Source organism: Musca domestica, unplaced genomic scaffold (genome assembly GCF_030504385.1).
Source record: "Musca domestica strain aabys unplaced genomic scaffold, Musca_domestica.polishedcontigs.V.1.1 26, whole genome shotgun sequence".
NCBI lineage: Eukaryota > Metazoa > Arthropoda > Insecta > Diptera > Muscidae > Musca > Musca domestica.
The window spans coordinates 6138065-6158149 of record NW_026712283.1 but is presented as its reverse complement, the minus strand read 5'-3'; the positions used below and the strand labels follow the sequence as shown (position 1 = coordinate 6158149).

At 34.8% G+C, this 20085-nt stretch overlaps 4 protein-coding genes across 6 annotated transcripts in view; 2 read left to right on the top strand and 2 right to left on the bottom strand.

Moving 5' to 3' along the window:
• Positions 1-85: 85 nt before the first annotated feature.
• LOC101900189 (transcription factor Adf-1) lies at positions 86-1972 on the bottom strand. Of its 2 annotated transcripts, none has more exons than XM_005179802.4 (4): positions 1567-1972; positions 1226-1491; positions 1024-1165; positions 86-959 (listed from the first exon to the last, which is right to left on the bottom strand). In XM_005179802.4, exons 1-4 carry the CDS (start codon positions 1857-1859, stop codon positions 287-289), a joined length of 1374 nt encoding a protein of 457 aa, XP_005179859.1. In that variant the 5' UTR covers positions 1860-1972; the 3' UTR covers positions 86-286. The 2 variants fall into 2 exon arrangements, with proteins under 2 accessions (XP_005179859.1, XP_005179860.1); XM_005179803.4 differs by having other exon boundaries at positions 1226-1488.
• A 1309-nt stretch (positions 1973-3281) lies between these two features.
• On the top strand, positions 3282-4856 carry LOC101900017 (very-long-chain (3R)-3-hydroxyacyl-CoA dehydratase hpo-8). Its single transcript, XM_005179801.4, has one exon. It carries the CDS (start codon positions 3432-3434, stop codon positions 4164-4166), a length of 735 nt encoding a protein of 244 aa, XP_005179858.1. The 5' UTR covers positions 3282-3431; the 3' UTR covers positions 4167-4856.
• A 149-nt stretch (positions 4857-5005) lies between these two features.
• On the bottom strand, positions 5006-9091 carry LOC101899849 (cysteine desulfurase, mitochondrial). The gene is made up of 6 exons (XM_005179800.4): positions 8792-9091; positions 8579-8670; positions 8316-8527; positions 7690-7898; positions 7039-7630; positions 5006-5451 (listed from the first exon to the last, which is right to left on the bottom strand). The coding sequence occupies exons 1-6, from the start codon at positions 8916-8918 to the stop codon at positions 5298-5300; spliced, it is 1386 nt and encodes a 461-aa protein (XP_005179857.1). The 5' UTR covers positions 8919-9091; the 3' UTR covers positions 5006-5297.
• Positions 9092-9758: 667 nt separating this feature from the next.
• Positions 9759-20085, top strand: part of LOC101894350 (piezo-type mechanosensitive ion channel component) — a 183448-nt gene continuing 173121 nt past the window's right edge. For both annotated transcript variants that reach the window (XM_059123950.1, XM_059123949.1), the window contains exons 1-2: positions 9759-10057; positions 12549-13053. The gene's annotated coding sequence lies outside the window, so the exon portion shown is untranslated. The remainder of the gene's footprint in view (positions 10058-12548; positions 13054-20085) is intronic.

Sequence of the window (20085 nt, the reverse complement as noted above, 5' to 3'; positions counted from 1 at the left end):
TTTCAATGCTCCCAAGCTTTGATAAAATTGCATTGAATATTCCCCACGATATCCCCGCTAAAAGACCACTCTTACAAGCAAAATATTCAGTTTTTTTCACGTTTTTATTCCCTATAGAATTAATGTTTCTTATACGTAATATGTATTTCTTCATATATTAACATTAGTATTATTAAAATTATATAGAGAAAAATAATAATTATTATAAAAGCATACATACGTACAATAACATAACCTCTTCATTCTATCCGTTTTTTAGTATAAATAAAACCTAAGCAATTTATCGTCAATATATATTCACGGGAGCAACATCAGCGATTTCCTCATTATTTAAGATCTTAATTTGGCATTCACATAAAAATTGTAAAATTTTACGTTCGGCCTTGGCCTTCTGCTCCGGATGGAGACCATCCAGTAATATATGGACTTTTTGTAGCATTTCAGGTTGCATGCTGAGATGTTGTTGTTCCAATTCAAAGCGAAATTGGGCCTTTTGGTTTTGTATAGCTTTTAGACAATCCTGTGATTGTCGTAAAACATTTTCCATATTTGAAATGACATTATGCAGTTTATCTTCAGCATCCAGATGCGGACTATTCTCTGCTGTGTGTGCAGCATTTGTTGTGGTTACATAGGTTGTACTTGTTGGGGTTACATCCTGTGCCACATGGTAGGTAACGTGTTGCATTGTCGGGTTTGGTGTGCCTGGTTTACTTTCCTTTTTGTTGGGCAGCAACAAAAATTCATCAAACGTTTGCTCCTGCAGTTCTTGTATGTCGGTCTCTTCTGCTATCAGCTCATGTTCTACGTGATCTTCGTTATCCGAGTAATAGGAATGACTAAAGTCATCTCCCCAAGGATTTTCTGCTTGTGCGGTTGCAGTGGCGGATTGATTGGCTGCTTTAGAAGCTGCTGATAATCTTTCTTTGCGTTTTATTTCTTCAATTGGAAGCGGGATACTGTAATGAAAATTATAAATCAATATTTTAAGATCTATGGCTCATATTTCATATTTGAACTTGCCCTTTTCTGTAGTGACTTTCCAGAAATCGCAAATCATTGAAATATATCCATGTAATTGGTTTGTCGGGATTCAACTGTACTTGTCGGTATTCACGTGAGAAACGGTCTCTCAACTTTTTCCATTTGTTGTAACACATTTCCTCTAAAAAATATTTTAATCAAATATTGTAAACAACTTTGTCTGTCTATTTTCACAGCTTACCTGATATACCAAGGGCATTTGCTATATTTGTCCATGCCTCATTTTTGGCTGTCAAATTCTTTGAGTCCCGCACCCGCTTGCGATCATACAAAACATCATGTTCTTTAACCAAGGCAATGATGTTTTGATTCAAAGCCAGCTCTTCTGGTGATATTTTTGTATCACTATTTTCTCCCGAATCTTCATCTTCCTCCGGTCTGTGTATTTTACGTTTCTTTATTTTTGGTTCGTACTTTATGCACTCAATGTCATTGTTGCACGCACTTCTGGCCCAGGGGGTGGGAATAAAAATTCGAATTATAATAAATTCAAACAGTTAGGATTGATTATTTAGCGCTTACCCTTGCTTATAGTGATCCTTGAGAAACCACAAATGTGGAAACAGCTCCCAATTGGTAACATCTTGTGGATTCTGTTGTTGGCGCCTAAATTCTTTGCCAAATCGATCTCGTATCGACTTCCATCTAGTGATGCAGGCTATCTCTGACTTCTTTACACGCTGAGCTATTTCTCGCCAAACGTCACTTTTCAGCGTTGAATTCTTGTTGCCGCGTGTATGCTCTTTGGCATAGAGAATTGGATAGCTTTCGACCAATTTCACAAATTCCAAGTCGGACTCTTTGTTATTGTTCATTTTCTACAATTATTTGTATTTTTATTACCAAACATTAATGTTTTGTCCATGAATTTATAAAAGATTGGTTTGCTCTTCTTCTTCGGCTTGTGTTTTGGCGTTTTCTGGACACTTCCTTGGTAACCGGGTGTTGCCAGATCTGTCAAATGTGTGGTGGTTAGTGAAACGGCACACTTAGATACGAAGTTTTTCGTAATTACCTTACGGAATAGAGAAAATGAAAAAATGGGAGTTGCTTCAAAAATGGGGCACGTTTACACTGTTTTTGTTTTGTCAGTGGTTAGCTTTACTATCTTCGTTGCTTTAAGTGAAAGAATAGCTCAGTTCTCGAATATTTTACTCGAATAATGTTCCCTAACAATTGTTGCCAAATATATAATACCTCTGCAATTCTCTCGCTTTGTAGAAGTCAAATTAAAAAAGGCACAAAGAAATATAAGCTAATACAGATCAAAGCTTGAATCGTGACTTCAGCGTTTCGTTCAGACAAAAAGGGCAATAGTGTTGTATTTTTACACGATTTAAGCTTTGATCTGTTTTGCTCATGGTAGAATTAAGATGGTAAAGCCGTGCAATCATATGTTTACATTTTTTTTAATTATTCCTTGACAACGTCTCATTGTCAAAATGTATATTCATAAATCCATTGTATACACACAAATCAGAGATGCGAACCTGCTTTCTTTGCCGTGTAATTTGACAAAATAAATTACAGAAAATGCAGAGCTGGGAATGTTTATTTTATTTGACGCATCCAATTTCGTTGAGAAAATTAGTTAATTTTAATTTTCGTAAAAAAATCCAAACATTTTTTGTTAACAAAATATGTGAATTTTCCTTACCAAATTTAACCACATTGAAAAAATGTTTAATTTTTTTGGCACATAATGGATTTGTGAAGAAGCAATTTGACAATGATATGTTGTCATTGTGGATTGTGCTCCAAAACCTCGAAACTAGTTCTAATTTGTGCTATTATTGCGATGTCATAAAAAAAATGTTAAAGTTTTAGCTTCTTGCAGCTTAATAGAGCAATGATTGCACAGTTTTACAATTATAATTCTAGCAGGCATATAACATCCAAATTGAGGGTTGTATTTTACCTACTTTTTTTGGTGAATCTAATCTAAAGAACTCATTTGATTCATTTTAAAACATCTTCAGTTTGGTCCATAATTTAAATCGCCTTACAGGCAAAAAAAATCCCTGCAAATTATTGTATTTTAGTATAAAACTGCGTGATCTGTTCAGAAAAATTATCGCGCTTGCGACATAGTACAGCTTTGGCCAAATATGTTTTTAACTTTCCTACAACTCTTTAAATTCCAATCGTAAAATTTCCCCAATATGTAAATTCCCAGCTCTGGCATCGCCGGTAACAAATAAAAGCCAATCTCTTAATCCAAAGTCGATCTATGAATCCCTTACTGTTGTGCAAGAAGAAGCAGCCAGGCAGAGAGAAAGTGCCATAAACCCTTTAGCCCCGTATCGAAATCAATCTATAACATATAGCCACTGATCACAACAAGCATTAGTTTAGTCTCTATCGGCAGAAGTAAAGATAAAGTCATCATGGCAGCACCTAAATCCGGAAAAGCAGCTTCAGCGGCCAAAGAACAAAGCGGAGCAGTGAAGGGGTATCTATTTATTTACAATGCGGCACAGGTGGTTGGCTGGAGTTATATACTGTATCAATTGGTCAATTACTATTTGCTCCAAGGTCCGGAATTCAGAAATAGCATTACATTGTGGGACTATACCCGTGTGTCTGTGATCATTTTCCAAAATGCTGCTTTTGTGGAAATTTTAAATGCTGCCTTTGGTTTGGTGAAATCGAACCCCGTCCTAACGCTGTTCCAGGTATTCAGTCGTATGATGGTTGTTGTTGGTGTTGTTATGGCCACGCCTACTGCTAAGGTATCACCTGGCCTGCCCATTGCCCTGTTTGCATGGTCCGTTACGGAGATAATCAGATACGGTTACTATGCTCTGAATATTGTCAAGTTTGTGCCGCACATTTTGGTATTCCTGCGCTACACCACCTTCATTGCCCTCTATCCTATTGGTGTGACTGGTGAGTTGTTGTGTTTCTGGTGGGCTCAAAGTTATGCCAAATCGAATACCGTGTGGTCCATTGAAATGCCAAATATTTACAATATGACATTCTCCTACTTTGCCCTGTTGTGGATTGTGATGTTGGGCTACATTCCTCTGTTCCCACAACTCTATTTGCATATGTTTGCCCAACGCCGTAAGATGCTCGGAGGAGGTGATAGTAAAAAAGCTGCTGCCAAAAAGACACACTAAATTGAGTGCATTTTTCCATATTTGAAAAAAAATTTACGGGAATAGAGGTTGTCGAAATTTGAATGAGAGTTAAGCTAGCTAGCCGTGACATCGTGACACACATACATACATGTTGAAAAAAATATTATTTCAAAACCTGTTTAACAAAAACTGATCATCAACCTTCATAAATGGAAATTGACCTTTGAATTTGCGAAATGCATTTGAATGAACAGACAAAAAGAGGTGATATTCGACTTCTTTTAGTTCACTTTCACGCACACACATATTGCCGCACACATTCGTTTCATTTTGTGTCTTCATAATTATACAATGGAAAAAGTAAATTATTGAAATTTCGTTAGTCGATCAAACGAAGAGACGGTCATTTTCGTTTTTCTTGCTTATATGGTATACCTTACTAGCCACTTTTGTTTTGTTGTGTGTCTTAATTTGAATTTAGTAAATATTTTGCCTCTCTTATCCATATGTATTAGCTACATATTTATGTATATAAAGACGATCTTTTAACCTGTAACATTTCCATTTAGGCTTGTCATTATTTTTGTATTGTTTTAAGATACATAAGTTAAGAAATATTTAATGGTACAACGGACATTATTGTATAAAATAAACGAAACATTTTCACATATCCAAAATGAAAATGAAAGCCAAAAAAATGCCCAATTGTTTCAATTAGCTTATCTTGTTTGGGGGTATTTAGTAGGTGTAAATTATTAGATAAGATTTTTTTATTGCCCCCCATCATGGATTGGGTGGACTCGTGGCCGTTCATTTTGTTTAGCACATTTTAAAATGAAGAATCAATCAATTTGCCAATAAAAATAAATTTAATACAATTTTTATATTGTCTTGAATCTCGTTTTTTATTGCATATACAATATATATTCTGTGCTTAAAAGATATTTTTAAATTACAATAAGGGGGAGAATAAAGATAACTAATAAAATAATAAATTTGAAAGAAAACAAGTGTAAGAGCCTTTCAAAGGCAAACGGATAATAGGTATTTCTAAAGTCTACAAAATGGTGTTACTATTTATCGATATTTTAGTTTATACAAAGCAGTCATTTCGTATATAACAACAATCATCCCAAAGATAATTTTCTTCATGATGGCATGGAAAGGTAATTAATGCTGTGACCATTGGATATTTTTCAAATCAATACCCTCTTGTACCATTTCCCACAGCGGAGACATTTCACGCAATCTTTCGACATGTTGTATACACTTGTCTGCTGTATAGTCGACCTCTTCAATGGTTGTAAAGCGGCCAATGCCAAATCTGAAAATAAAAAGCATCAATATTTTTTAGTAAAAAAGGGTTCAAATTAGTCCTGGTTGGGGAAAGGATGGAAATGGTAAGAACAATGGAATCGAATAAAATGGCTAGTTCTGAATCGTAGGTACTTCTTCTTGCGCGAGGTCCCTCTAAAAGCATTTGTTTTTCCGAAATATGTAGACATGAAAAACAAAGTTTTTTCAACGACATAGCCACCCGAGAGGAAAATGAAATCCAAAAACGTTTTTGTTATAAAATTTAAAATAACGTTTTTGGCCTTTTTGAAAACTTACTTTTGAAATTTTTAGGGTACAAGAATTGAAAATCAGTAGTTCCTTTACTAGCCGCAAATCAGCGAAAAGTCCACCTTAAAATTATAGATTCGTTCCAACAGTTCGCGTTAGGCCTTTTTTATCAACCAATACCAAATCAGCGAAAAGTTCACCTTAAAATTATAGATTCGTTCCAACAGTTCGCGTTAGGCCTTTTTTATCAACCAATACCAAATTCAGTACTTTTTGGACAATTATAGAACCCTTTTTCAAATCTGAACTTCAGAAACCAATAATTATCGAAATATCAAAGTTCAGATTAGTATCTCTATCCCTTGAACGAAGATCAAATGTAGCACCATTTGGCACTTTTTGTACAAATATATGAAACACTTCCAAAACCACATTCATATCGCAATTTCAAATACCTACAGAGACCTCAATATCAAATTTAAGTATTCCAGCCCTATCTCAACACCCAATACCAAATTTAGTACTTTACGTACAAAAATAGGACGTAATTTCTCAACCACCTCTAAATCTTAAATCTCATCTCAATTAAATATTATTTCGTACTTTTAGTATAAATATAGTATCCATTTACAAAGCCAACTCCAAATCTGAACCTCAGAAACCAATAGTTATCGAAATATCAAATTTCAGAATTTTATCTCTACACCAATAATAGATTTGGTACCAGTGAGTACTTTTCGAACATTAACAGTACTCTTATCCGAAACCACCTCCATTTGTCCAGGCTACACATAAACAGCCAGCCTAATAACAAATTTCAGATTTAAAGCACTGTCTGTTCACACCATACAAAATACAAAATATAGTACAATTTAGTACTTTTCGTGCACTTGTAGTACACGTTTCCAAAACCAACTCTTTATCACAAACCTATTACCAAAAGGGACCCCAATACAAAATTTTAAAATTACAGCTTCATCCGTTTACACTAAACCAAACTGTTCCAAAATATGTACCATTTAGTACAGTTCGCACACTTAGTACACATTTCCAAAATCAACTTCATATATCAAAAACATACTCTCTAACCTTGATTCTCATACTCAAGTTTTTAGCTCTATCTGTACACATAATATCAAATGGTACCATATTAGGACTTTTCGTAACTTTAAAGTTCGAATTTCCAAAAACGAATTTTTTAGTACGTTTCGTACCGTTTTAGTACGAAATTCTAAAATTCTTATTCGTAATAACACGCCTACGCACTAAGACAGACCCTTGTGCAAAATTTCAAGATTCTAGTTTCAGCCATGTCATCTGGCCCTTGATTCTCATTCAAGCTTACCTTATTGAACTGTGTGCCAAATCTTCCTCGGTACCAATAGCGCGCAATACATAAGAGGGTTCCAAAGAGGCTGAGGTACATGCTGATCCCGACGATAAAGCTACATCCTTTAAAGCCATCAACAATGATTCACCTTCAACATAGGCAAACGAGAGATTTAGACAACCATTATAGGTTTGTTCGGGATCTCCGTTACGTATAACATGTGGCAATGCTGTTGTTATTCGATCCAACAGACGTTTCGATAGGAAATTTATCCATTTTGTATCGTATTCCATTTCTTTTTGTGCCAATTCAGCGGCTGCACCCAAGCCCACGACCAATGGGGCCGGTACGGTACCACTACGCAGACCTCTTTCTTGGCCACCACCACTTTGAATGGGTTCCAAACGTACACGTGGTCGTCTGCGTACATACAAAGCCCCAACGCCCTTGGGACCATAGATCTTGTGGCCGGAAATTGACATTAAATCAATGTTCATGGAATTGACATCGAGTGGTATTTTACCCACAGCCTGGGCGGCATCGGTGTGGAAGAAGACTTTTTTGGAACGGCACAGAGCTCCAATATCAGAAATGGGTTGTTTTACACCTGAAGGGGAAAACCAAATTACCTAATTTCAAAAAAATTTAGTTCCAGATGAATCTTACCAATTTCATTGTTGACTGTCATTATGGATACCAATGAGGTGTCTGGTGTAATTGCTTCCTCCAGTTGTTTCATGTCGATAATACCATTTGCTTGAACAGGCAAATATGTTACGCGAAAGCCTTCGTTCTCCAGTGCACGGCAGGAATCCAAAACGCATTTGTGTTCGGTCTGTGTTGTGATGACATGTTTTTTCTTGGAACCATAAAATCTAAAAAAAAAAAAAATAAAAAACGACGTAAGATTGGGCTCTATGATGTGAAAACTAGAACTTGAATATCTTCAAAATCTCGAAATTCTGGAGAAGACGTTATATAGGAAATATACCAATCCTAGCAACAATATCAATGCTTGTTCAAAATTTTAAATCTCCATCGTCAATAGTGTGAACTCTATCGTGGTTTCAACAGACGGACATACAGACGTACAACCAAGATCTAAAATACATTTTGAAAACTCGAAATATCAATCTATAGCTAGTTTGGTTAAAAATCCTAAACGGATTTCAATACCAAACATCCTAGTAATAACATCACTGCAGACAGAGAACCTTTTTTAACTGCCAGAAAATGTAACAAACGAGACCCTATCGAGATGTTCATCTTCTTCTTCTTCGTTTTGCCTTTACCTTGCTACACCTTTAACAGCAATGTTATTCGATTCTGTGGCACCAGATGTGAAAATGATTTCCTTGGGCTCAGCACCAATAATGGCAGCAACCTGTTCACGTGCTTTTTCGACAGCCTGTTCTGTTTCCCAGCCATAAGCATGGGTGCGAGAATGTGGATTACCATAATAGTTGGTCAAATAAGGTAGCATAGAATCCAGAACACGAAAATCCTATAAGAAACAATAACGGTAACGTACTTCTTGGCATATTTCAATACTCACCAAAGGTGTTGTGGCCTGGGCATCCAAATACAGTGGGCGACCCTCTACATTGTCTGATTTGATATTGAGCTTAATGCGTTTCTGTCGAAATTCTGCAAAGGGAAGATGAAACAACAATGTTTACATAACCTCAACAAAGGGAGATAATAACAAGGATATTTAAGGCAAATAATAATGCATTTTGCCTTTTTTAACATTATTTTCAAATCATACGTTCGGAAGAAGAAACGGCTGCCTCGCTTTGCTGTCCTACTGTGGCCGACTGACTGATACACGCAACCCATTGTCTGTTGAGACCAATTGCGGCTTTAACAGCTTTTGGATTTATTAAACGTAACATTTCCGTAAATTTACTATTGCAATGAGTTTAGATTAGCTTTATATTTCCAATATTGATTTATTCGCTTCCAATATTGAACAATTTCACAACAATCCACACAACCCAACGAATCCTCTTTCCTTTGACAATCTCTAGAATCACTTGAAAACAAGAGATGGCAAATAATCGATGGATAATTTATAAGGGAATATCGATTGATAGTTTTTATATCGATATTATCTGACGATATTGCCGACTATCGGACAATACTTCTCAGAGAGTTGTTTCCATTCACAAGCAAGAGGCAACACGCTGAAAACCAACAATGTATAGAAAGTGGGAAGAGGCAACGTGCCGCAACAGCTGTTGAGAATCTCCTGAAAACTAGTGTTGTGTGGTTTACGAACAAACTAGTTCGATTGAACGATTATTGAAAAGAGTGTGTTTCTGTCAATCTAAAGGGTGCTTTTTTGAGAATTATAGGAATATTAAAAAAAATAGAAAAAGGCAATAAATCTTTATTTGAAATGATAGTACGTTCCATATAATTTAATATGTTGACGGCGCCTTAAATGGTCCATCCGCTTAGTCCAATTTCGACATGACCTTTGACATGTGAAATAAAGGCTCTGGAACAAATCAAATATAAAAGTAGCGTTACTTCATTAAAATGAAGAAGAAGAAGGAAAACTATCTCGTCAATGCCGCTATCATAACTTCTAACGCCGTTAAGAATAATATTACAAACACTTTGTAAACACCCTGTTAAACTTGGACAACAATAAAATTGTTGCTCTTACGAAGCGGGAATCAAAACAAAAACCAAAATTTTGAGAGAAAACATTTTGCGAATGAGAGAGAATGAAAGAAAACAATACTACTCTGCTTCGTTGCCAACCTGCCTGGCGTTGCCATTGTTTACAACAACGACTGTTTTCGTCTTTTTTACTCAGAATACGGACGAAATTTAAAGCGGGTGGTTGTGTAAACGGACGTCGTCATCTGTCGCCGTTGCTGTTCTCGAATTAGTGAATTGTGAAAAAATAGCAATTTGCTTGCTTGTGCTGTATCTCTAAAAAAAGTGAAAAATAAATTATATTTTTTATACATAAAAGAAGTAAAAAAGAGGAATAAAATGAATAGAAAAAGTGATTGAATTTGTAAGAAAGAAAAAATTGTATTTGTTTTGCTTAAAAGTTATGCAAAATCAAAAGAATTAAAGGAAATCAAATGGAAAATTATTAGTGGAAAATTCAATAAAAGTATCTGTTGGCTTATTCAGTGGCGTGCGTGCGTGTGTGCGGCTGCTTTGCTTCATGTTTCTTTTTTTTTGGCTGCGAAGGAATATTAAATAAAACAACAACAATAGTTTGCATGAAAGCAAAACCAAACACTGAAAATATATGAAAGTGCAATGTTTTATATTGCCGTTTGAGGTTCAGAGCGTTTTTTGGCTGTTGTTAAATTATTATTCTTTAGAAATAGCATAAGACATATGAAATCGTAGGAGTAGAATTTCTTCATTCCCTTCAAGTGAAATAATTTAAAGTGATAGTACTCAATTGTTGGGTTTGGTTACACTTTTTGACTCTTCCACCCACGCTTTCACGCCTTTTGCGAAAGAATGTGCCTGGTGGTGATAACTTTATGAGAAAACAAAACATGAAGAAAAAACACAAATAGAAATGCCTACATCTGTCATCCGCCGTCGTAGTCGTCATTGTTGTTATTGTTGGTTTGTGATAACAAAGTCCCCGGCATATACAAACAAACTCTCTCTTCACTTACATATTTCTCGTTGAGTTGTTGTTGTTGCTGATGAGTGTAGTTAACGGTGATGATGATGATGATGCATTCATTATTTATTTGTTTTGAATAGGCAAAGGAATTCATTCTTGTTTTAATACAAACAGCTGCGGTTTTGAATTGACTAATTTTACAATATTGCAGATGGGGAGGAATTATTTCTGGTATATCAAAAAGTAGAAGACAATTCGGTACAAGTTCTTTGATAAATTATTTGATGGGGAATTGAAACGTAGGAGACCAATTTGCCTTCCTCGCAGGCGAGAAGTGAACGTAGGTATTTGTGATAAATTATTTTTTGAAATTATTTCGCTTTAATTGTATTTTCTAGACAGATGCGAGGGTGTGTGTGCATTCCTGACAGGAAAAGGCTTTTGCAAAACATTTATAATGGCAAAAATTGCAAAAAAATAGGTATATTCCTGGCCAAGCTGTCGCACAGAAATATAGTGGATTTTGAGAAGTTTTGTGTATTGAAATATTACTCAAAACTTAAATGCGGATAAAATGAATAGACTTGGCACTGCCTGAGAGGTACCTGTATCTGTAAAATCCTTATTTCAAGACAGAAACAATCTAGAAAGTCCTGACTTCAACTATATTTTAAGTCCTTATTTCAATGTTATTTTCTTTTCTGATGAGAGGCTTCCTTTCCGAGATTGTGGACTTAAGACTCGCCAACCCAACAAAATTTACATTTAATTTACATTTTTGGATTTGGCATCTAATCAGGTGCTCCAAACATATGTGCAGATTACAACACCAAAAATATATTCCTGAAGGTGTCTGGCATTCTCTGCGAATTTGACGCCAACCCAAAAAAAAATTGCACTTTCAAAGTAATAATTGGCAAAAATTGGAACATATTTTTGTCATATCTAGGCATGTGGGCGAGAGGCATTTTTAATGATCTTTGCCAAAGTGGTGACTCATTGAGGGACATCTGGCTGTACCTGGGCATTGACCTTAGACTAATTTCGTTCCGTATTCTCGGCCAATAAATACAAAATTAAAATCGATTCTTGTTGGCAAGCCAATATAGTATTGTAATATCTAATACCTCGGTCTAGAAGCATTTTTGATCCTCTTTCCGAAATTGCATTTCAAATTTCTATTTAAAAATTATTTTTTATGGGATTGGGAAATTATTATTGAAAAAAAAGTAGGAGAGTAATCTAGAAGCATATTTGGAGCCCACTACAAAAATGCAGAGTTAATAGACGTGCGCCTATTTGTTCCTGGTTACCGGGCCCAAAACAATTTTACTTCTGGGACGCTGGCGAGAGCTGATATTTTGAAACCGATTATTGCCAGTAGGTCCAAAAGCTTGAAAAACATAGGTACGTGATCTAAAAGCATTTTCAATGATCTTTTCATTCTCATTTTCAAAAAACGCTTGGAAGAAAAAGGTATGTCTGGCCATTTTAGAACACGGCACCCGCATAAGAAATGTATGTTGTTTTAAGGAATTCAAGTATTGAAAACTGGTATTGGGGGTTGTATTCAAGGATACTTCTTTGTTTTCGATACTACAGACATGAAGCAACAATTTAAAATGGCGTTATTTTTTTTCGAAAAATGTTTACTATCTGAAATTTGCAGTGAATTTAGGAATTTAAGGTTGCCCGAGGAGAGAATATCTTTTTTTGCCTTAAAACTGATATTTCTGTGTAGGCCCCAGGGGTTTAGCTACATAACCTAAACCAAATATCATAACTGTTATCTACAAAAGGGTTTATTACTCAAAAAAAGCTCCAACTGATATCAATTGCCAACAAATTAAAAATGAATTAAAAAAAAAATAAAAATTAAAACATATTTAAATGTCAACCTTCCCCCTTTTAGTTCCCAAAAGTTTTGCTGTAAAAGCCCACAACAAAACAGAGAACTTTTAAAGTCTCACATTTGCAAAGAGAGCCGGCTGCAGCCAGCTATAGCAGCAGGATTTCCTGTGCAGCATCCGACTGACGTCGTAACCTACATCAAAGAACATCAAAAAAATTTAAAAAATTGCAAAAAAAAAAAAAATCCGCCCACCCAAAATCCGTGTGTGTTTACATCACCGATATTTTTTATACGAATTTGGTTTTCGAAATCGTGTTTTGTTTGAGTTCCTTTTTTATCGTGAAAACGAAAATACAACTTCTTACATCCATCCATCCATTACAATTTATGTTTATACATATGTATATGTGAAAATATCAACAATAAAAGTGTTACAGAAAATAATCTCTAGAGTGCAATAAAAACAACAAATAAGAGCCAGCAACCCCTTGTAAGGGGTAAATCAAAAGGAACGAATTTGTGGTGAATCAAACGGGTTGTTTCGGAGGAAATTGGAATAATAAAGGTTAGTAAATTTTTATTATATTTTTTTTATTTGTTTATTTATTGATATTATTATAGTGAATATAATATTAATATGGGGGAAATCAAAGCATAGGCTGCATAGACCATTAGTTTATGCATTTTATAATATTTTTGGTACTAAATTATATGAACAATTATATTATTGTCTTTAGTGATTGAAATAAAATAATACACTTTTTTATTCAAAATATTTTATCTAAAATTACCATAAAATATTAAAAAAAATCGGATTTTAAGAACTTTAAATGGAAACACTTGTCCTCTTTGGATCCCCTAAAAAATCTTGAAAAATTGTTTTTTGTTGCTTAGGCCTCCTATTGTATTGGAGTCTTTTACATTTTTTGTTTTTTTTTTTTGATATTATTAAAATCTATAAAATTTTGCGTTTATTATCCTACTGGGGATCTTCAAACAATATTAAATATAATTTACATTGATTGTCCTCCTTGAAGTCTCAAAAAATCCAATTTTTATGAATTGCTTGGAGCCTCCTAAACTTCTTCGAAACTCTGCGTTAATTGTCCTTTCTGTGGCCTCCTGTGAATGTTCGAAAATCCTAGTTTATTGTCCTCTTTGGTCATCTTAAAAAGTCCTGTATGTATATTTGTATTCTTTATGATATCCAAAATACAGGGTGAGATGAAAAAACTGCAACCAACTTCAAACTGCTATCATTTCCAAGCCACTCGTCCGACAGCTTTTAAAATTATTCCAGTGACATTATTTGTTTTACCAGCGTACAAAAGCATTTTGTTGAGAATTTTCCAAAAAAAAAAATTATTCGTGATGCCATTCAAGCGTGATATGGCTGGAAAACCACAAGTGGCTATCGTTAGAGCACTCCAGCATTTAAATGTGAATAAATCTTTTGTGTCTCGTAGCGTAGCCCGACGTCAAGGAAGTGGACGGAAGAAAACAGCAACATCAGCAGAAATGGTTCGAAAAGTAAAGATGCGACTTGACCGAAACCCGCGTCGCAGTGGCCGAAAAATGGCTCGTGAGCTGAACATATCGCAATATTCCATTCGGCAAATATTGAAAAATGAGCTCTGGATAAAGCCATTAAAATTCCAAAAAATGTAAGAACTTACACCGCAACAGAAAAAAATAGACTCAAAAGAGCTAAGGAGTTGCTTCGCTTGGCCGAAAGTGAACTGCCGAATTTGGTTTTCTCCGATGAGAAAACATTCGTTGTCCAGCAGTTTGTAAACAAACAAAATGATCGTGTTTACTTGCCAAAGAGGTCAGCCGAAAATGTGGACCTTCGGTTGACCACCAGAACTCAAGCGCTGGCCATCTCTTAAAATAGTTGAAAAATTTTCAATAGTTGTTCTTCTAATATAAAAATTAAAATATTGAAAAAATCCCTGTTATTTGTCCTCGTTGGTCCTTATACAAATATTCGAAAATCGTAGACATTTGTCCTGTTTGAAGCCCTTTTAAAAGTCTGTTATAAATCCACGATGTTTGTCACCTTTTGGGATCACCCAAAATATTGAACATTTTTTTCGATATTTGGGGTCTTTTCTAGTCTTCTTCTTGGCCTCCTAAAAATGTTTAAAAAACAAACTCTCGTGTACTTTTTAGAGCCTTCCCATCATCTTAAATAAACCTTCGAAATTTGATCCCTTTGGAGGCTCGTCAAAATGTCGAAAAAATCCTCCCTGCTTGTCCTCCTTAGGGTCTCTTAAAAATTTTAAATAAAAACTCGATTTCTGTACTCTTTGGTGCTCCATAAAAATATTGGAGAAATCCTTGTCTCCCAAAGTAAACTCGACTGTACTTTTTAGAGCCTTCCCATAATCTTAAAAAAAACCCTCGAAATTTGTTCCCTTTAGAGGCTCGTCAAAATGTCGAAAAATCGATTTCTGTACTCTTTGGTGCTCCATAAAAATTTTGGAGAAATCCTTGTCTCCCATTTAGGATCTTCATATTGACGTTCCCATTGATGATCTTTGTCCTCTAAAGGAGTCATAAAAAGATTCAATAATCCCGGATATTACTCTTCTTTGATCTTTAAAATATCCTCCGTAATTGTCCCCTTTTGGGACCACAAAAAATATGAGGAAAATTCTCTTCATGCGTTCTATTTGAAGCATCCAAAAAAATCTTCAAAAAATCCTTGACATTTGTTCCTTTTGGAGCCTCCTAAAAAGTATTGAAAAAAATCATAGATTTATGTGGAGATCTAAGTTTTGTACAAATTGAAAAAAAAAAAAAAAAAAAATCTCAAATTGTGTTCCTTTTAGCGACTTCTAAAAATATTGAACAATTCTCGACACATTTCCTGAAAATATTGAAAAAAAAAAATCGTTGATATTTGTACCCTCGGGATCTTTCTAAAAATATTGGGAACATTCGCCTTTTTTGGAGCCATCAAGTTTATTGAAAAAGAATTGGACAAATTCTCGATAATGGACCTTCTTTTGGTCTCCTAAATATATTGCACAAACCCTCAATATTTGCCTTCTTTGGGAGCTCCGGAAAATGTTAAAAAAATGTCCTATTTAGGGCCTCCTAAAGGCCTTTTTGAAGCCACTAAAAAATTTAAAATTTTTGAGTTTTGCCTTATTAAAGCGAAGATCATATGTTTTATGATTTATGTGTTTGATTTCTCTTTCGAGACGAGCTTAATGATCTGAAATTTGCAGTGAAAAGGAAAGCCAGATAGACACTATCACACACTCACCACTATGCGACGCGTTTCGCCGTTGGTTACGCGGCTCATCAGGCATATTTGGTGTGGATGATGGCTTACAAGGGCCGTTCTCTGGAAAGTAGTATATATTTCGAACTTATTGCAAATTAGCATATGCGAATTATACACTAGAAACTCTCCAGAAAAGATCTGCCAATAGAACTAGAGTCGAACCTGGAGAGTTTCTAGTGTATAATTCGCATATGCTAATTTGCAATAAGTTCGAAATATATACTACTTTCCAGAGAACGGCCCTTGTAAGCCATCATCCACACCAAATATGCCTGATGAGCCGCGTAACCAACGGCGAAACGCGTCGCATAGTGGTGAGTGTGTGATAGTGTCTATCTGGCTTTCCTTTTCACTGCAAATTTCAGATCATTAAGCTCGTCTCGAAAGAGAAATCAAACACATAAATTTTTGAAAAATTTATAATTTTTGCTGCCCCCTTAAAATAATGGAAAAATCCTCGATATTTGTCCTCTTTGTTTCACCGAAAATATTGAAAATATTTGGATTCTTGTCCTCCTTCAGCCCTTTAAGAAATTTTGAAAAAAATCCTAGATATTTGTGCTCTCTGAGACCTCCACAAAATATTGAATACAATTTTCGATGTTTCTCCTCTTTAAGGTCACCTAAAAATATGGAAACATTCTGAATAGTTGTCATTTTTGGGTCTCCTAAAAATCTATAAAAAACGTATTCTGTCTTTTTGGGACTTTTTACACTCGTCCATGGAGACTTCCTCTAAATCGACAGTAAAGACTCCCTCCTACTCATCAATTGAGATTCGCTTTGATTCGTCTATAGATGTTTCCTTCGGCTCGTATAGAGACTCTCTTCGGCTCGCATAAAGAGACTCTCTTTGGCTCGCATACAGAGACTCTCTACGGCTCGTATATAGAGACTCTCTTCGGCTCGTCTATAGAGACTCCCTTCGATTCGGCTATAGAGACTCCCTTCGATTCGTTTATAGACTCCCTTCGATTCGTCTATAGAAGTTCTCTTCAATTCCCTTCAATTCGTCAATTCGACTCCCCCCGATCGTATGCCTTCTCAAATATGCATTGAAAAAGTTGTGAAATAAATTTTCAACTAAATTTAAAACAAATAATGGAAATCGAAACCTGTTTCCATTGATAAACCACAACGCTTTATTCATCCTTCCCTCATTCATTCATTCAATACAATATGATGCACTTTCGACCTTGTAATCAATTTTCATTGTTGTTTCTCCCACACTTGACATACATGCATACACATTCAGACCGTGCATATGGTGCAGCAAACCAACAACAAGACCTTTCCCTTTCAAACCTTTGTAAAATCGCACACACCCACCCAAGTGCACCAACTAAGCCAGGCCAAACACAAACAAGTTCGAGGGATATAACAGCAGGACCATTGTGTTCAATAAACTTTAAGGCAAACATGCTGAACCGAATAAAAAAAAATGATGACAACAATAACAAAAAGCAAATTTTGAACAAAAACGGAAAGAACTGAATGGATTTTGTGAAAATTTCCAAAAAAAAGCGGAAAACACGGTGTGCCTTTTTCAATGGCCAAACAAAGGAATTGTCATCCTTAACCCAAAAAAAATGTATGCACATGTGTAAAAAAACCCACAAACCCAGGCAGCAGATAGTAAAGAGAGCACCAAAAAGATATGAAAAATCAAAGCCAAAGAAGCAATCGCCTGAATTAAATACGTTTTACAAACTAGCAAAAATATGGCAACAGATGCAGTGAGATGCAAAGGCTTGGTTCAAAGCCTGCAAACGTTGATAAAAAATATTATTGATAATAAATAAATTTGTAGGTATGTGGGAATGCAAATATTGGGAATCTAAAGAGGATTTTGAAATGAAAATTAGTGCAATTTTTCAATTTTAAAATTCGAGCGTTTCAAAAATCTATAAAAATATCCCAATTATTTGCTCACTTTGAAGCATCCAAAAAATATGGAAAAGATCTCCACTAAAGTATTAAAAAATTCACGATTTAAGGACTCTAAAGATTATTCCTTTGAGGCCTCCTAATAATGTCTAGAAATTTGTCCTCTTTTTGGTCTTTTTAAAATATTGAATAATCCAGGGAATTTGTCCTCTTTTAAGGCTTTAAAAATATGGCAGAAAATCCTTGGTGTTTATTGTCTATCTTTACAAAATCAACGTCTTATCTTTTAAAAATCCTCGAAGGCTGTCCTCTTTTGGGCATCCTAAAATCTATATAAAATCAACGATGATTGTCTTTCCACAAATCTATAAAAAAACCCAATTATTTGCTCACATTGAGGAATCCGAAAAATATGGAAATAATCTCCCCAAAAATATAAAAAATTCTCGCGTTTAGGGCTCTAAAGATTGTTCCTTTGAGGCCTCCTAATAATCTCTAGAAATTTGTCCTCTTTTAGGTCTCTTTAAAATATTGAATATTCCAGAGAATTAGTCCTCTTTTAAGGCTTTGAAAATATGGCAGAAAATCCTCGGCATTTTTCTTGTCTATCTTTTCAAAATCAACGTTTATCTTTGGAAAATCCACGAAGACTGACCTCTTTGGGGCATCTTAAAATCTTTATAAAAGCCACGACTATTGTCCTTGATATTGTCTTCTTTAGGGCATCTTAAAAATGAAAGACTGTCCTCTTTGGGGCTTTCTAAAAATGTTGAAAAGTCTTCGATATTTGTAATCGTTCGGTCTAAAATTTGTCCTATTTAAGTCCTCGTAAAATTAAAAAACTTCTTAAATGTTAAAACATTTTCGATATTTGTATTATTTGGGTCTCCACGTTAAATGTCCTCTTGGCCCTCCTAAACATGTGAAGAAAATCCTCTGTATTTTGTTCTCATAAGAATTTTTAAAAAGTCCACAAAACATTTCCTCTTAGTGGCCTTCAAACAAATATTGAACAATTCTCAATATTTGTCATATCCTAGACCTTCTAAAAATCTTTAAAAACTCCACGCAATCTACTGAAGGGTATCCTAAAAATATATAAAACCCCTCAACAATATTTTTCTTGTGTCTCCAAAATCATTCATAAATCTTTCGTTCCTTCAAAAATTATTTAGAAAATCCAACTTCTAACCTCCAAAAAATTAAAATTAAAAAAACTATAGTATCTCTATGGAGCCTTCCAAAAATCCACGTTTATGGCTTTTTTCAAGTCTTTTAAAAATCTTTCAAATATTTAAAAAAAATCTTTGACACTTGTCCTCTTTGATGCCTCCTTAAAAATTGAAAAAATGTTCTATATTCGTGTTTTTAAGGGCTCTTAAAATATATAAAAATTATCGAAATGTATCATGAAAATATGACAAAACCCGGGCTGATTGTCCCCTTTTGTGGCCTCCTATAATCTAAATAATCCTAAAAATATTAAAAAACCATAGATATTTGTCCTTTTTGAGGCCTCTTATAATATGAACAAAATCCATGATATTGGTCGTATTTGGAGCCTCCTGAAATATTAAAAAATCATATTGCTGCTTTGAACACTTAAAATATGGAGAACATTTTTGATATTTGCCTTCTATGGAGCATCCTAGAAATGTGGGAAAAAATTGAAGCCTCCTAAAAACATTGAAAACACCCGATATTTGTCCTTTTTGAGGTCCCCAAAAATATTAGGAAAATCTTCGAGACTTTCCCACTATGGGGCATACTAAAAATTTTTGAAAAATTTCAAGTTAAATGTCGTCTTTGGGCCTCTTAAAAAATCCCTGGGGGCTTCCCAAAAAATTAAAAAATTACCCTCTGGGTCTCCTAAAAATATTTAAAATTATTGTTTTTAATCCAAAAATCCAGTACATATTAAACGAATTCCCGTTATTTGTTCTCTTTGGAGCCACATTTATTGACTCGTTGGGTCCCTCAAAAGTCCTTTAACAAATCCACATCCATTGTCCTGTTTGGGTCCTTCAAGAATTCTTTAATTCTTTTTTCCATGAGATTACATTTTGTTAAATTGTCGTTAAAAAGTCCACGGTCGTAGTTCTCTTTAAAAAAAAATCTAAGTTGTCCTCTTCGCGTCCTCTAAAAAAAATCTTTAAAAAAAGAAGGTTTATTGTCCTTTTTGGACCAACTAAAGATCCTTCGAAAATCTAAGTTTATTGCTCTGGTCGTGGCATTTTAAAATACTATAAAGATCGTTCGATAATGAACGTTTCTTTTTTGAGCCACTCAAAAGAGGAAAATTTATCCCCTTGGGCCTTTTGAAAAGCTTTAAAAACTCCACGTTTGATAACCATTTTGGACCTTCAAAAATCGGTTGGTAAGCCTTTTTGTTGTCTCTAAAAAATCTTAGAAAAC